Source organism: Harpia harpyja, chromosome Z (genome assembly GCF_026419915.1).
Source record: "Harpia harpyja isolate bHarHar1 chromosome Z, bHarHar1 primary haplotype, whole genome shotgun sequence".
NCBI classification, from domain to species: domain Eukaryota; kingdom Metazoa; phylum Chordata; class Aves; order Accipitriformes; family Accipitridae; genus Harpia; species Harpia harpyja.
The window spans coordinates 91,319,588-91,337,838 of record NC_068969.1 but is presented as its reverse complement, the minus strand read 5'-3'; the positions used below and the strand labels follow the sequence as shown (position 1 = coordinate 91,337,838).

At 43.7% G+C, this 18,251-nt stretch overlaps 1 protein-coding gene across 1 annotated transcript in view; it reads right to left on the bottom strand.

Annotated features, from left to right (window-relative positions):
* Nucleotides 1-340: 340 nt before the first annotated feature.
* Nucleotides 341-18,251, bottom strand: part of CMYA5 (cardiomyopathy associated 5) — a 49,207-nt gene continuing 31,296 nt past the window's right edge. Inside the window, exons 7-13 of the mRNA XM_052776998.1 lie at nucleotides 16,415-16,564; nucleotides 15,223-15,369; nucleotides 11,620-11,764; nucleotides 4,052-4,185; nucleotides 3,171-3,270; nucleotides 1,932-2,108; nucleotides 341-975 (exon numbers count right to left, since the gene is read on the bottom strand). Of these exons, the coding sequence (XP_052632958.1) occupies nucleotides 723-975; nucleotides 1,932-2,108; nucleotides 3,171-3,270; nucleotides 4,052-4,185; nucleotides 11,620-11,764; nucleotides 15,223-15,369; nucleotides 16,415-16,564 (1,106 nt within the window). The 3' untranslated portion in view covers nucleotides 341-722. The remainder of the gene's footprint in view (nucleotides 976-1,931; nucleotides 2,109-3,170; nucleotides 3,271-4,051; nucleotides 4,186-11,619; nucleotides 11,765-15,222; nucleotides 15,370-16,414; nucleotides 16,565-18,251) is intronic.

Genomic DNA, 18,251 nt, shown 5'->3' with positions numbered 1-18,251 from the left:
TGAGTACCTATTTACAGGCACAGATAGTTACTGACAACAGTCAGGTAGCTGTCTGTTAGTCTGCTGTGAGCAGGGTAGGTAAGTGTTGCATACTCAAACTTTACGTGACTGATATGAAGACTAGTCCGGGACTCACTCATTTTGGAAATATGCAGATTTCTAAGTTTCCAAGTTTTCTTAATCTGTGCATTTAAATAAAAGAGTTGGCAAACAATAACACAAGATATATTAACCTGCAGAATGGTTCAGCTGTTGAAATTTTTTCACATTTTTCAAACATATCATCTTGGATTCGGGCTTCAACTGTCCTGGCAAATGATGAAATCATGGCTTTCATGTATTGCAGTGAGAGATGCATTTATTTTATACACAGACTCACCATCAACTTTAAAAAGGCAGCTAGCACTGTCATTATTTTCACAGGGAAAGTACCTTTCCCCCCCGCTCTTAATGTTCTCATCTAACAAAACATTTTTTTTCCCCTGAAAAGCACTTCTGTGTATATCACTAGGTGCACACTCTATCTGAAGGAGTAGATTTTCTCTACAGGCTCAGGGTGATGAAGTGGCTGAGCACTAACTACAGTTACTGATGATGTGGGGGAGAGCTGTGTGTGTGGCATTCATCGGTGAAAACTAGACATCCCTCCCTGACACGTCCCTTCCCCTCCCTGTTCCCTGACGCTGTAATTGTCAGTTTTCCTGAGAGTGTGAAGCAGGAGATTAGCTGTGCTTCACGAACTCCGGCAGCTCCATGCCTGTACGCAGGGTAAGCACTCCAGCCTTCTCCAGGGCAAAGGCCGGGTGAGCAGCATCAGTGAATTTGTGCCTGATGGCGAACAGCACCAGTCCTCTCTCTGCATTGAAGAACAACAGTCTGCCGCTACTGTAATCCAAGAGGATGCCAATCCTGGCTGGGTGTTCTGTCACACAGACATCACTCATCACACCGGTGTGAAGAAATCTGTAAAGCAAGCTGTGGGAAAATGGAAACCAGAATGCAGTGAGCCTCCTCATGGCGATTTATCAGAAATAACCTGCAGCTTAATTCCCACCTATTAACAGGTGGCCACATACAGCAGCATATCACGTGGCAACAGCATTTTGCTCAGTACATAAACAAAGCGATTGTGGCATCGCTTCAAAGCCCTGCCTGGCATGCTGATTAGCCCTTTCGCTTGGCATCTGTGGACTCTCAGGGTAAAAGCAGACTTGCTGTAAACATATTCATCTACATCTTTCTTATTACATGTCTTTGTGGGGATTTAAGCATGAGCTCTGCTTTGGCAAAACCCTTTGCGTCTCAGATGTTTCATTTAGCTAGTTATGTTCATGCATCTATATGATTTCACACTAAAAAAAGCACACTTATTTAGATCAAGAGCACCTTTACACCACCAACAGGGTTACGCCTTACAAACCTCCGAGCAGCCTGGCACTGGCCTGCTGAAGACTACCCCAGCACCCTGCAGTCCTGCCACAGTGGCACATGGGTGCCTATCACTGTGAAGGACAAGGCAGGAGAATGCATTCCCTATGGAGGCTTGACATCTCCTGCAGATCGAAACAGATTCTAAAAAGACTGCATTTATGTAAATAAATACACTTGCTGAGATTTTGTGAAGCAGTTCAGGATATGAGCCTGGAATGACAAAGCAGTGGGAAATTAGTTTTTTAAGTTTTATTCACTGGCTGTGTGAAGGGCAGTAAACTGGTCTGTTTGAGATTAATTTTAGTTTTTAAGGTGCTTGATAATATTTTTTTAATTAAAAGGAGGTCTAAAACTCCTTTGTAGTTGTCCCTTTCTTATTACTCAAATTTGCAGAAAGAAAGCAGGTGAACCCTTTTGATCTCTTGATTCTTGAAGCTGGCCAGCTTTATTTACATGAAGGACAAGTGACTTCCCAAGCAACCAGACTGACACAGCTTTACCTGGTTTGTGTAGGACAGCACCACATGCACCAGGAAGTATCACTCAGCCCCAGAACACTGGTCCGTGATATTGCCTCATAGCAAACCCCAATCCTGTAGCTTCTGCAGGCAGAGACAATGATTTCCCAGTAATGACATCCCCGAGCAGGCAGCAGTTCACCCAGGACTGAAGGAAACCTGTTTGTGGGAGAGATGTACAGTAAAGTGAGTGTAGTAGTAGATCAACCATATTGTGATATTTCTTACAGCCATGTCATGCAGCAGCACCTAAAATTACTAACGGATTGCACTCTGTTCTTCTAACTGCAGGGTTTTATCAAAGATTTGAATGTTGTCACTGAGAGTAATTTCATCTTTGCACTAAGATGGACTCATCTTAAGGAGTGAAAAACATGCAACTTTACCCAAAATTATATGAAGCTAGCAAAAGGCAGAAAAGGTGACTTTGGAGGCAAAAAATGGACCTCAAATTTAGAAGGCTTGTTCAAACCTGAAAGTATGGCTGTTTTAAGTAGGCACAGTGACAAACATCTTGTGTGTGTTCAGCTGTAAAAGTAAAAACAGTGCTTAAACCAGTAATACCTTGTTAACTTTGAAGAAGCCATATCAGTGTGGCACAACTTATACAAGTGGACCTGTGTTTATGATGGGACTGATATCAGTACGCCCCCCCCAAAAAAATCACATTTGCAATGGATGGAGATAGCCTGATAAAACTGTTTTAAACATATCCCAGGAGCACTTCCTAGTTCTCCAAAGCCACAGATGCTTTGGAAAACGTTACCAATAATGCCGTCAGTAGAGGAGCAAAGTATGGAAGATGGATTACTTCTAGCCACAATATATTAAAAAATAAGCCCACAAATCTAGCCTTCTTAGGGCAGCAACAAATTGCTTTGAGACTGAAGTGCTATGAAGGATTAAGCAGTGACCATGCACTGAGGCAAACCCAGCAGTCCCACTAGGTACTGCTGCCTTCAACTTTCTGGCAGTTCCTCAGTGTGACACTGAACTTTTCCCAGCACCTGCATCAATGCTGCTACTGGCTTTATTGAGATATTGCAGTGCTTGAAAAGAGGGTCAATCACACGAAGTCCAGAGGCTGCATGACTGAAACGACTCAGTTCTTCCACAAAAAATTATTTAGTGCCATGTGAAAGCTACCTATAGGCAAAAATAAGAGTGAGGGACCCATCCTGAACCCCATAGGGTGGTCGTGCTCGTCATGCTGCTACTCACCCAGTGAATTTGGTTTTCTCAGGAAGGTGAATCACTGTTGCATTGGAGGAGATATGCAAAGCGGGATGGGCTGTGTCACTCAGCAGGCGAAATCGAGTTCCTGGTACAATTCATGACAAAGAAACACCAGTTCTGAGAGGCTGGCAACATTAACACAAGATGCATCATAAAATGTTAAGCAACAATTACTGCCATCTTAGCTGAATGGAGTTGTGTCTGCTGGCAGGTAGGAATGACAAAAAATTGGGTGCAAATGCAAGGAGTCTTCCAAGCTGCCGATTGGGACGGCAGTCTAATATTCAGAAATGTAGCTAGGTGATAAAGAAGTCTTCCATATTTAAGAAGGTTGAATAATTTTCAATCAATTGCTTTTTCAAAATAGCAAATTTGAATTTTGAGGCTGGTTTGAAAGAACCATACATGATTTAACACTATTTATCTAGAAACCTTGAAGTTTAAATCATCCATTACATTTTAAAACCGCTCTGCATGCTTCCTCATCCCTGAAACCAAAAGTCCATAAGGTTTTAATTGTGTGTGGGTTTTTTAAGGTCATGGCATCTTTTATCAGAACATGCTCTGCCAAACTCAAACAAACTGGGATCCCTGAAGAATATTTAATCATTTCATATCTCTGACAGAATTCAACGTTTTTGCTTCTGGGGTTGCATCAGTTTTACATTGATATAAATATACAAACTTCAAGTGAAGTAGTCCCCGATTGTGTTAATTTTAAGCAGATAAAATATGGTCCCTTTTATCTCAATAACTTGCTTATTCTCATATTGGAAAGTTCAGGTATGATTTCCAGAGGAATATGCCATCTTTGGCTGCTTTGACCCTCCATCCCATTGTTTTGACATCAGAAAACAGTGATCTACCTTTCGTTGAGATAAGAGCTGCTTCACTTTGTTCACTTGTCCCAAATGTGTTGACAGCCCTCAAGTAGAAGAAATAGTTCACATTGGGCTCCAGGGATACTTTCAGTTCAGGTCTCCTTATACCAGCAAAAGATCTGCAAATTTTGAAGATTTTCATACATGAAAATGTATGCAGATATCCAAACCAGGAAAGCTGATTTATGTAAACAGCCAAGCCACCTAACAGTATTGTTGATTACTGAAACAACAGGCACCACAGAGAAACTCCAGATTGGAAACGTGAACACTGTTTTCACGAAAAACTGGGTTATGTAGGAGCTTTGGCATTTTACTTGAGGGAGCGACCCTCCTTAACTTTGATGAATTTTCAGGCTTTTGTTCCTGTACCACCTTCTCATTCAGTGCAGTCATTTGTTGTAATGCTCACTTTATGTTCATTTTGCAGCATAAGTCATCACAAAGAATGCAAGCCGCACAGAATCAAATTCTCATCTGCCTCCTGTGAAAAGTCTGCTTTACAAAACAAACAAGCTTCTGAAGAAGAAAAGCACTTTTAATTAATTCAGTTGCATGACAGTGAATGCACTTGTGTTTGTACTATCTGGGCACAGGCTCCAGATTCAAAGCAATCGATACCCTTATCTGAGACTGCACAGAAAGCACACACTTCTTATTATGAACTCACAAATAGTTCCTCAACAAAGACTTTGCTTTGTCTCCCTCATGGTGCTGTGCACTCTAACAGGCTGGTTTTGCAAGAGGCAGCAGCAGGGGAACTGCCTTTGGACAGTGCCCTGTTTTGACTAAGTCTCCCCTTTGTGGTGCCTCAAAAGCTCCAGCCCCCACAACCTCAACCACCGATGTCTTGACACCTACTGGAAAGCAAGAATCAGCACTCGCTCAATCTGGCGCTTTGAAGTGCCAGAGTACTTTGGATGGCTAGAAAGATGCCAATGTTATTTTCTATATTGTCAGGAGTATTAAAGATTGGCTTAACAAATTCTCATACACTGGATCCTGATTTTCCCCATTTTTGCCTTGTATGATAACGGCTAAGCCAGACAGTATGTACCCACTGCATTGTATGCCTGCAGGTAAAGACTGTTTATCTGTATAAAGTAGATAATTTCCTCCCAGAAATGCTTACAGGAATCTTCAAGGCAAGTATTTAAATTCACGAACAGAAGACGTGCCTTTCGAGAGCATGCAAGGCACTTTCCCTTCTACCTCAGGTTTGAGAGTGGAGCCCAGGATGGCCTCTGTCCTGCAGGTAATGTCTCTATGGGAAGCTAAATTAAAAAAATTACCTATTCCAGCACTAATTACTGTGACCGCAGAGGAGGTAAGGCAGGCAAGTCAGAAGTCAGATCAGATCGTTGCTATTCATTTGTAGTGACTGTTTTTCTGCATATCTCCCACCAGAGAGCAGTACAATCTGAAGAATAATCAGTGCTTATCCATCAGGATTTTTTACGTGCCTGCCTCTGCTGCATTTATGACATAAAGGTAAAATTCCACAGCCCTACAGACACCAAATTCCTGATAACACCACATAGAGCTCTGTGTCTAGGTGGATGGCATCCTGGGGAAAGACTGGTCCATCATCTTGATTAGTCTGTAACAGGCATTTTGTACTGACAGATGTCATTTAAACTGATTGAAAGCATTAAGAAAAAGCACTGGGTGCTCCTCTGATCTGTTTTTTCAATTTGAGAGAATTTCAGAGAGTTTGGGGCTCTTGCGTGATCAGCGCAGGGCCATGCCGCCTTTGGGGATGTGTTACATTAATGCTGGAACTGATGGAGTAAACAGAAGTGGGTTGCCCAAACACGGTAGCAATTGCACGGTTTGCTTCACCCCTGTGACTAATCAAAGCCCCGACCGTGAGAGCAGTTCAGCAAGGCCCTCGGAGTTTGGCAGGCTGGTTGGTTCTTACTGAAGGGTTCCAGGAAAAGGTGCAACCTGATGACTTTCCTGATGACAACCTGAGCTCTTCAGACTTAAAAGAGGAAAAAGGCTCATCTGAGTATAGAGGACAAGAGAAAAAGGGAAGATGAGTCAAATAAACATACAAGATAGGAACTGGGCAAGGAAGCAAATATAAAACAAGTGAGAGAAAGGAAAACCAGGATGGAAGAAGAGGCAGGGGAAAAGAAGTGGGCACTTAACTTCGAAGAAATTTGTGCATACTTCCTAGAAAAGTCACACCCACTATGTTCCTTAAAAGCACCACCCTGACATCTTTGATGTGAATCTGAAGCACAGAACACCAGAAAGTTTTGAGCAAATAGTTCTAAGTTAGATGAAGGGAGGATATGCTAAGCTATTTATCAGAAGCAATTTCTGGCAACACGTAGGTCAACAAGTCTTAAGCATAGTGATGGCCTCTATATGAGTCCTTCTGTCTTCTGGAAAATGCCATGTAAGTCAGCACCCTTCCAAAGAAATTAGGAGATCTTATTTTTCACTATGTGCTATTTAACTGATGATTAGTTAATAAAACACAAAATTGTTTCTAAATGCAAGTAGACAGGTACATTCTGGTGTAGTGAGTAGACCTGGAGTATTCATATTCTGGAGTCTGGATCCCAGAGCATGGGTATTCAGAGGAGATTTGGGGTCCAGCTAACTGCAGAATAGGTCAGCCATCAGAGTTCAGACTTGTGTCTCTTTCAAATCTGAAATTCTCCAAATCAGAATTTGGTTGTATGTTTAAATCTGAGAGCAATACCATGCCTCTTTTCAGTTGTAATTGTGAGAGAGAAAAGTCTGGACTTTAAGCAGATCCGGTCGGTAAAACAGTGATCAGATTTTCGAACAGCATTCTCTGCTTGGTAATCTATTTTAGCCAGATTTAAGCTGCCTAAGAATAAAAGCTCGTCAATTTTAGCTACGATTAAGGCTTAAAAAACAGTCTTGCTGCTGCCAACTAATGAAACAGAATATGCCAACAAGAAGGAATTTCATTTGCACCACTCTGAGCCAGGTCTAAGCTCACAAGAGGCTGCGTGCAAAGAAGGAACAGGTCTTGCTGTTGCCTCTCCTTCTGTCTAGAGGATAGGGTGAAGAGGGAAAGTGAATACCAAGGGCTCCCTAGCAATCACTGTAGTTTGTCATGCTTCAGGTTGACCCTGCAATCAGTGATAAAAAAGCAAGGATGAGGAGAAGGTATGATTACTGCTTGGCTTACAGCATACAGGTCAGGCATAGGAGAAGGGAAGGGAAAATGCATCTTGACTGTGTTGGGAGAAGCCTGTTTCATTTCTGAGTTCTTGTAACAAGCATTGCAGCTAGATCTTCCTCAAGATCACCTTAAGTATTGAACTGTGTAATTTTGGTCATGAAAGAGAGAGAAATCCACCTACAACATTTCTGATGTCAGCTATTTTCTACTTCAAATACACCTGCCCACTTCACAGATGATTGGAACTGTAATAATGTTGTTATTAAAGCGTGAGCCATCCTCATCTTTAGCCTAAATGTTATCACGTTTGCACTGTCCCCACAATGTCTTGGTACCACGATCCAAAATTCAGTGCATAGATGTTCAAGAAACATCTGAAGTTAAATATTTTAAGTATCTCCTCTTAATCCCTCTCTTTATAAGAGGAATCTTTAAGTCTCAAAATACAGTCTCCAAATTTCAGGTATGCACTATTCAAAGCAGAACTGAAAGGAGTTATGTTTCCTCACCTTTAAATTGCCAAGGAATATTATAGTAGCATTTGTCTGTTAAATTTGTGATTTCCTTGGTTTTAGAGAAATCTGATGCTGTGTTTTGATGCATGTTTCTCTCATCAGTATCCTCATTTATTTCAAGGAAACAATGTCTGTATGGTATTTTTTAATATTGCATGAACCCAGCAAATGAAATGCCTTGCAGTGTTTCAGAACACCCTCTCTGCTGTATGTAATAGTCATTTCCACCCCCAATATCCCACTGAAACAGCACCTGTGCTGGTACCACCAATGTGAAGTTAGAGCTGAAAGTATGCAAGCTTCTCAAGATACATGTGGAAGAACACAAAAGGGGTGCACCATGAGCAGAAAAAAGTTCTTGAAGCTAAAAATAAAGAACAAATAGCTCTGAATTTGCTCCCAGCTGTGCATGTTTCTTTTCCTCTCCTCTGTCCCAGGTCTGGCTGTTTTGGGGTTAGATCACCAAAGCACCACCTGCAATGGTCCTCGCTGCTCTCTGAGACAGCAAGCCCAGCACAGCCAGAGGGGAGGAAGATTCCCTGTTTTCCAGACCTTATATCCTGAGCTGGCAGGACAGTCATGCGGGCAACACAACAGGAGGGAGGCTTCCTCTCCTTTTTCCAGCATTAGACCTGCTCTATAAGTAGACAGAAGATTTTGGTCACTAGCAATGCCAGTCTCGCATTGGTGGAGAGGATGACACTCAGTCACTTCCACTTTTACGAACTCACTGCATACTGTACTAATTTCTGCCTCCCTGAGTCTTACAGATTTCTCATGACGTGATACATGGTTTCTATCTGAACAGCCCACACACCTAATCCCTGGACTACATTTCTCGCAGTTTTCCATCTTCCACCCACAGCTCCATTGACTTCTCAACACAGAGGCTGAACAGCAAGAAAATAGCAGAGTTCTGGAAACTGAAGGAAACATTTCAAAGACTCATAAAGATTCTGAAAAAAGAATCAACCCGGGAAGGAGCTTTAAAACCACAGCAGCAGGTCAGGGACTCATTGTTGCAGAAGACTTAAGATGGTTTTGTATGAAACCATGTCCCTCAGGTGGCAAGCTGGCAAGGGGAGAGAACCCAGAGGGAAAACCAGATTTGGTTTATGGTATTTAGAAGGAAACTTTTAAAGAGGATTTATTTCCAGATGCGCTTCAAATTCTTTCCTTGGGGAGCTGGGACTGCTCCAGACATGCTCCAAGGATGTCCTTGGAGATATTCAAAAGCCACCTGGGCAACTGGCTCTAGGTGGCCCTGCTTGAGCAGGGATGTTGGACCAGATGACCTCCAAAGGTCCCTTCCAACCTCAAGCATCCTGTGGTTCTGTGACATGCCGAAGGCTACTGGGGGCCGGCCCAGAGCAGGGGCTCCACACTCATCTCCAGCTGTTCTACAGGGGCATTTCTCCCTGCCTGCTCCCTTGGTGGTGTCCCTTGCCTTGGGTCGGTTCCCAGAATGACATCTGTGAAAGCAGCCTTGTGGGATGGGACCATGCTGCTTTCTCCAGGACTTCCCTTGGGTGTCCTTCCCCAACCTCTGCTTTCACACTGTGCCCCCAGAAGCAGCTGTATGAACTTTCCAGGGCTGCTGATAAATGTGTTTGAACTCCCACCCAGGGACCGGGAAATTGCTTGGCTACAGGGATGCCGCAAGCATGAGAGGCACAGGCTCTCTGTCAACGGGCTCTACATTTGGCTGGTCCCCAAGATGAGTGTTGCTCAGGAAACATGTGTAGGGCAAACTCCAAGCTTTCAAGGAAAGCAACCAGAAGAAACTACAGCATTTCCAGACCCAAATGCTAGGTGTGCACAAAGACAGTTTTATTCCACCTGATACAGGTACTTGACATAGAAAGTCTAAGCTCGCTACAGGTACTTCCAGCAGGCAGCTTCTCACTACATCAGCTATATAAGGAATTGACTTCTAGTCCTAACTTGCACCTTGGGGGCCTTGGATGGGAGCAATACAGGCAGCATGCTCCGTCTACCAGCAGGCTCTTTTTTCCTTGGCTTTATGCAAAAAATTGTATAGAAATCTTAAAAAAAAAAAAAAATTCTCTATCACTGAAACATCTTGTGCCATTACAGAAGCTTTTGAGGTTGATCTCAAGGGGTTGCTTTTGGAAAAGGAAAGAGGGACATTGCTTTGAGGGAAAATAAGTGGTAAAAGATGGTCTTTGACACTGTAAAAAGAGGTCAGAGCCCTTCTACAAATACAGAAATTTAAACTACAGCAATTCTGAGAAAATTCATGATTTTGTCCTATGGGAATTTTTCACAGTTGTCACAGTAGAAGGCCAGCTTCTGCCCAAAGGGAGGCCAAAAAGTCAAATGTGACTCAGTATAATTATAAACATGTTGATTTTGCACAGGGTCACTTGAGAAAGGGAATAGGTCAGTTCTGGCAGCTTTTTGCCACAGTTACCACCACACAAGAAAACTGCTTGGTGTTATCGACACCTCACTCATGGATTACAGAAACTGGCATACTTTCTGGTTCAGTTTTGAGAAAAAGAAGCAATTCCAGTTAACAGGAAGGAAACACAAGGGCAAACACACAGCACAGGTTTTGGGAGCAGCTACACTATCCCTGACCAACAGTGACTTTGGCATGTTGACAGGGACCTGATGGCCTCATGAAATATGTATGAAACAGAGCAGGTCATGGCTGCCCTCCAAGAGGCAGAAGAGCTGGACAAGACCTCTCCTTGATCACATTAATGCAGCACATTGGTTTTATGTCAAGTTTTAGCCTACTTTTGTAAGGAGCAAAGCACGCACAATTTCACTGTCATACTTGCCTACTAGAAACCTGTGAACCCTTTAGTCCACTTAACTAATTTTGACTGCAGGGGGTGGATCTATTACCTCTCTGCCACATCTCCATGAAGTCCCTGTGAACTAGCCCCCGGGGTGAAGAGCATAATCAGGCTCCCAGGGAGGTGAAGACAACAAACTCAGCTGGGCTGAGGCTCTTCTGCAGGGTCCCATATGGCAAGTTAACCATGCCCCTCCACCCCGGCTTCTCAGACCTTTGCAACTGTATTTTGCTGGAATATTGTTGTCATTGTTTTTAAAAAACAAATAAGCAAAAAATACCAAGCCCCAAAGACATAGAGAATACCACATAATTTTCTCTGCATTTCAATGCAGTGCATGGTTTCATGACTCAGTGGTGCCTACATCCCTCCTTGCCCTCTCATCTACGCAGCACAGACTTAGCGTAGGGGAAACCAGAGGGCCTGGCATAAGCAGACATCACCCCCAATTTCAAAGCTGCTCTCTGACCCCTGTGGCATGCCTGCACAGCTGGGCAGTGCTGAGCTCAGCTGTGCTTTGGGAAGCACCTGCCCACACATCCAGACAGTGCAGATGGGTCACCAGTATTCCTGGGACACCTGCATCACCCTTGCTATGCCCCAAGCCAGCTCCTATCTTGTTCACCCCCAAGCAGAGAGCAAACTGGGCCAGGGTCCTCCATCCCACTCCTTCCCATGGAGCTCAGCTGCCCTCCCCTACCCTGCCTGGGACCGTGGCGGCTGCAGGGCAGCGATTGCTTCCCCGGCCAGCACAGCCCTGAAACTTCTGGTTGATTGCAGGCAGCGCAATGTCGCCGGGGTTTTGGCCCCAAATGAAAGGGATTGCCCGGTTAAGCAGAATAAAAAGGAAGTATTTTTATGTCTCAGACTAATCTCATAGATTAGTGTCCATCCTGTAAGTTCCTCGGCACGCAGAAGCAGATTTCTTCCTTGCGCGGTTGAAGGCAGAATAATCTCTTGTGTAATGACCCGTGGGTCTGGTGGACGCTCATTAGTGGCTGCCTAATCCGACTGAGTGGCACTTGTGACCGCGGCACTGACCTGAGACCCTCTCCTTCCGGCGAGTGCTGTCGGCAGTACTCCAGGGTGAAGGACTCTGCCGACGCCGAGCCGGCACACCAGCGGACAGTGGCTGTGTCCCAACACACCGTGCAGTCCTCGGCCTTGATGGTGGGGACGGCGGGTGCTGGGGACATGGGGACAGAGGAACACGTTAGCTGTATTATGAAGAGGGCGCCAGCAGCTGCAGGGGGATGATCGGGAGGGAAAGGAAGAGTCACCTCCCTAAAACCCCATGGGATAGTTAGTTTTGCCCATCCAGCAGTGATCTTTTGCTTGTTTGTGTTTCAATGGCGGAGGGCGACATTATAGGGAAAAAAACCCCCACGCTAGGACAGTCGCTGTGAGTATTTGTGCATTTCTGCACATCCTTAGAATGCCCATGTAGACTTTTATGCCTTTCCTCTAGCACATTTTCCTCATTTCTGCCAATCTTCAAGGAGCAGGGCACCAAGGCGTACTGCCTACAGCTCTCCCTACATCACCTCAATCCTGTCCTCAGCAGTCTCTGCATGAACTGCATCAGAAACAAATGTGCTGCTGCAGAACTGACAGGGAGATGCTGAATTTCTGCTTAATTATATCCTGTTTATTTTTGCAATGCTAAAATTTGGTACTGTAATTTCTCTTTCTTGGAGCCTCAGTTTAAGAACTACAGACCCAACTGCAAGGCATAAAATGGAATGTAGAATAGTGCACTGAATGCAAGTAATCAAAAGCTATTGTGCGAAACTGCACATCCAACTTCGTAGGCTGAAAATGGATTAGTTGTATTCACTTGCTCTTTCCCTTTCCAGGGAATAACAACATAAACGAACCTTACAACCTGTTGTTGAAACTCATATAAACAGTCTTAATACCAATCCTGAAAAGAAAGGTTATTAATTAAAAAAAGGTCATAGAAAGTTATTTTGCTTTTGAAGAGATTGGGTTCGGTTCCAAATAGGAGGCCTAAGACAAAAGTAGAAATTAGACAATTTTATGACAAGTTAATCTTATAGAGCTGCAACAAGCATTCCAGATACATTCTGTTTTGTAAAAAAATAATTTGTTATTAGTAGAAAAGGAACAAAAAACACCCACAAGTACATATCGATTTCCTGGTTTAGTGAAAATCAGGAGGTTAGCAATTCAGGTTAAGACTGATGTTTTACTACAGGAACAGCTAATCTAGGTATTCAGCAGAACAATGGACCTGTGGGATAGATTCTCATCTGGTAATAGATCTGTGTAGCTCCCTTAGCAATAATCCCTTAATTCTCTTCTGACATATTTGATTATTGTCTGTTTTTAAATGCATCTGTTCCTAAAGAATGAAAAATTAATAGCTAAATCCCCTAATACCTGCATTCGAAAACTGACACACATACCCACATTTATGTATGTGCAAACAGTATGTCACAAGACTTCAAGCTTTTTTTTTTTAATTGGAAATTATCTGTCTAAAGAGTAGATGGAGTGAGCATACCAGAAAAAGTTGTTACTGTGCTTCTGAGATTTTTTTAACAATTAACTGCAGTTAGAATATATATCTGATGTTCTTGTAATATTCCAGCACTCATATAAGTGATCTTATAAGAGGCAAAGAGCCAAAGAGCCAAAACCGGTAAGTTCTTACTCTGTCCCTCAGATACAGGGTGAGAATCACATAGGTTTTGAATAACAGAAGAAGGTGCATTCATTCCTATATCTTTAGGATTTCAAAAAGCCTTCATGTGGAGATCAGTTTGAGATGGACAGGGAAGAGCGGGGATAGAGGGATACTTGCTGCCTTCAGCATCCTTCCCCCACAGAAAATACTGCTTGGAAATAGCATGGCCCCCAGGGGAGGGCAGGGGAGGACAAGCTGTAGTCTGCGAGGTGGAGGAGCAGGAGACAGGAGTGCTGGAGGGATGCTGCAGCAGCACCCGCCTGCATTCCCCACAGTTCCCCAGGCCCACTGCCACCTCCATGGGTGCAATTCCAACAGAGAAACCTTGTGGGGGTTCCCAACACCTGGAAGAGGCACAGCTTTGATCTGCTATTAATGTGTATGTTCCCATAACTGCATATACCAGCAAATTATTTTTTTGTATGTGCCAACTTTTAATCTGAATTACTAAAAATAAAGTCTAAATTCTTGCTTCTGAGTTCATTGGGCTACTTGAAGAATCAAAGTATTCTAGCTTTATATCAAAGTAGCTGGGCTCACACTGAAGAACTTGTTTCCATCACCAGTGCTCATCTTTCCACCTTTGGTGTTAATGGGATGCAGTGGTTTTGCACTAGTCAATGCTCAGCATTGTCTCCACAAGTCCACCTGGGGCTCAGTGCACTCCAGAGAAGGTTCACTTCAGCCTGAGGGAAGGTGTTTAATGGGCCCTGATTTGATCTAGTTTATTTGTTTTCTTAAAGAAACAGGCTAAAGGAAGGTATCAAAGACTCCAGGAAATCAATCTCTTTAGAATGCTTTGGTTTTGGGAAAAAGAATGGTGAGCCTGATGCCAAAAGGCAAAGACAGTTCTTAAAATAATGGCTTCAGAGAGGTGAGAACCCCTTTTTAAATTATGATTTATTAGCTAGTAATAACTCATTATTATTTGACCATTTTGCAGGAATTCTGCACCATGCTCACAATTACAGTGTTAAAAAATCTGAATTTCTACTTTGAATTCTCTGGAAGGTAATCTTTGCTAAAAATATGAATAGCAAATTGAATATCAAGGAACTTATTAACAAATTTGAAGTTTAGTGGATTAAGCAAAAGGCTTGAAGCTGTGGTTGCTGCCAAGTGATTTCAACAATATACTCAGTGTTGTACGGAGCTATTTCATTACAAAATTATTAAATACTCTTTCTTGTCTGTATTTTGTGACTGCAAGAATAGAATGATTGTTTTTATCTTGTAGCACTAAAAAAATTGTCTGGCAAGAGGGCCTCAGACACAAGATGCTTCACCTTGCTCATAATTCAAGCAGCAATAGTTTTGTCAATACAAATTATTAAAGAAATTAAAGCTCAGAAAAATTAATCAGTCAAATGAAGCTCATAAACAATACTCATCTAATTACTCAATTTATACCACTTAAACAGCAGCAGAGCATCTCAGCCACACCTGAGATTTGTGTCCCACTGAGCTAGACGCAGCGTGCAACCTCAGTGAAGCAGGCCTTCCCTTGAAAAGTTAATAATTTAAATCAATGCAGCATAGATGTATTTGGGAGGATGGCAGAGGCAAAAAATGCAGCTGTTGCCTTCATTTTTCCACAGGAGAAGCAGCAGCAGCAGGGAGTGGCTGAGTGGCTTTCCCAGAGCTTACCCAGAGCATTGCAGTGCACTCACAAGAGAAATTCATAATGTGCTACCCCAATGCCCCAGTCATGAGGCCCAAGACTGGAAATGTCTTCAAATCTGAATGCCTTCAAGTTTCCTCCCAGGAGCAATTATGCTGCTATATCTTGGCAAAAAGGGAAACAACTGTGAGTTGCCTGCTATCTGCTAAATGGGCTAAATGAAGCAGTTTCTTCTGTTTCAGTAATGCTATGGACTAGTTTTGGTCTAAGGACCTGAAGCTTATATTAATCCAATGCCAAAATATGTACATACCGGTTTTAAAAATGGCTTTTTCACTGGGTAAGCTACAGCCTGTGCCATTCACAGCCATGACCCATACACTGTAGCAGCGATCTGGCTCCAGGTCTTCCAAAATGCAGTGGCTCTCCTTCACCGTCACTCTGTACTCTTCCACCAAAGCTAGGAGGAACACACACACGCATGGGATGTCACACTCATGTGTTGCACTGGTAGGGCCTACAATTGCGCCTCTCAACTAACATGTAAAAACCAGTCAATTAAAAAAATCCAGAAAGCGTTACTAGCCAAGATCTCCCTATTTTACTCTGACTCAGTTTTAACAAAGCTTCTGATGTGCCCTTAAGTGCACTCAAACCCCATTGATGGCAAGGGGAGATTATGGCTCTCAGTCCTGCTGAGAACTAGAATGCAAATTTGGGACATACAATCAGCAGTTATCAACTTTGGTTTCACTGCTCTATAACATAACAATTTCTCATAATGGACTTTACAGTCCTTAGTTATAAATTAGCTATTATAAAAAGCCCTTAGCATCCTTTAGCATGCACACACCTACACACATGTGCCCGCATACACACATGCACACATGTATTTGTGCAGAGCCCAGGAGCTTAAAGTGACTTTATGATCAGTCTGAGCTTTTTAATGAATGAGCATTTCAATCCTCTTTTCTCAATTTCATATTTAAAATTTGAAATATTTTAATGTCATTTTGAAAAAAAATCTTTGGCTACATGTGGAGATACTGATTATCTTTTTCTGTCATTATTTTTATTAGAACACATTTCCAAAGTACATGCAGGGCCCTAAAAACCTGATGCAGCCCATCCCTTTGGGAGGTCTATCTGCAGTCCCCACGAGTACCCACGGGGCAGCATGGACATATCCTCTCTGAAGGTCAGGCCACTTAATAAAAGGGTAGCTCAACAGGGATGGTGCTGCTTCTCTGCAAACAACTGCCCTGCATTTTACAGACCAGGATATTTATCTTGCATTTTGGGGGATGAAGGGGAGGAGAAGGAATGGTATCTACCTCACCATGCTGTCCTCCACTGTTACCCATCCTTAATCCTATGCATGATGTCTTCACAGCCCCTCTTCTCTCTGCATCCTGTGCCCTCCCCTGTAGCTTGGCCTCCCCTCTACTGACCCCAGACCAGAGCAGAAAGAACTACTGCCATCATGAAGGCAAGACCTTACGCACCCTCTGCATCTTTGCTGGCTTGCAGCTCCTCCATACAGTAGACCTGGAAGCAGTCGATGGCGTCCCCGTCGTTCACAGCCCAGTAGATGGCAATGGAGGTGCTGGTGGCTGAGTTTGGTTCCTGAGGTATGACAGTCGGTGTCTGTGGGACTGAGAGGAAAGTCTCCCATTGTTATTCACACTCCTTTATTTTCAACCAAATTACCTACACATTCATGAGGCAACCCAGTTGCTTATTTTCACTCAGGTTGCTTATTTCCACAGAACAAGTACAGCAAGTACGTGAAACATGGAATACTGGTGCAGTTTTAGAGCAATAGGTCCTCCTAAACTAGGAACAGAGTAAAGTAATTGCTCAGTGTTTGAATCTGCCCATTTCCCTCACAGTCTGGACAAAATATGATCCAGTCCTAGTACTGGCACCACCTGAACCCAGCGCAAAGTGTGTGCCCACACCCTGCCCAGCTCTTGGTGTCCTTCCCCATGGGGCAGGACCACCATGCAGATGAGTCATGGCATGGCTGTTCATTTTCCATCTCCAGCAGGGAGCCTCCCAGGGCTATGGCAATCCTGGACGCACAGAGCTGTCATACAGCTCCAGCAACCCCTTTCCTTTCCCCAAGTGAACTGCTCCCTTCAGTCACAGGGAGAGCTCTCCAGCTCTGCATTCCACTTTGAGGCACACATGCTGCTGAAACCTCAAGACACTCCTGATAACTTCAGGCCACCTCAGAAAGGCCAGAAGACCATGGAGCCTAACACAGGCTCCTTTGGGTGACTGTATTCTCCATTACCTGACCTTGCCTTGCAGCACAGGCACCGGAGGAGAGGACACCCTATGAAGAGGATGCCCGTGAAAGCAGAGACTGAAAGCACTTGTTTGTAGCAAACAGCATGGGATAGCTCACTGACGGGCAGTGGGAGCTTGCAGAGGAAGCAAGCCTTCTCCAGAGACAGACATATATGACTGATCCCAGAAAGGCAGGCAGGGGAAAGGACCTGCCACACTAGGAAGGGATTCATGCAGTGTGTGAAATCCACTGACCTTGACAGCAGCAGGGATGTGCTTTAGGCAAAGGAAGGCTCTAACAACACTCGGGCGCAGGAGGCTACCTGCAGCCTTGGGTCCACCCTTCCCCAGAGGTGGACTCCTACTGCAGCTGCACAGCTAGATGGTCCTGCCTGGCATGGTCATTTTCCCCGCAGACCCAGTGGACAGAGAATCCTTGGTGCACAGGTGAATCCAAGCTCTGCCAAAGCACCTGAACCCCATGGGACAACCAGGAGCATCCCTCACAAAGAGTGCTTCAAAGACCTCCAAGGCTCCCCACATTTCATACAAACTTTGTCTCCTGATTGGCACAGATCCACCCCTGATGAGATATTGTTCCCCTCTACGATTATGGCTTAAAAGAGAGGGAGGAGAGAGAAAGAAGCAAAAAGCCCCCAAAGATGTTCATTGTTAAAGTGATTGCAGGGAATGAAAAGACATGGTTCTATTTCTTCACCCAGTAAATTTCCATATTGCATGAATTCTCCTAGAATCTCAGCAAAAAGCTTTTGCTTTTTTTCATTTATCTTCACAGTAATGATGATGATCCCCTGTGGTATGAACAAGGCAAATGCAGATGCTGGCTGTTTCCTTATGATTTATACAGAGAGCTACCAGTACAGTTGGATTACATCTGCTTCCCATCGAAAAAAATTATCCTTCTCATTGCTAAAAACAATCCACATTTTGTCTTTTGACTGCATCTAGAGTTGGTCAATTTAAAAATTGATCATCTTTAGGAAAAGACTTCCTTTCAGTGGACCCAGTGGGGAAACCAGCTTTCTT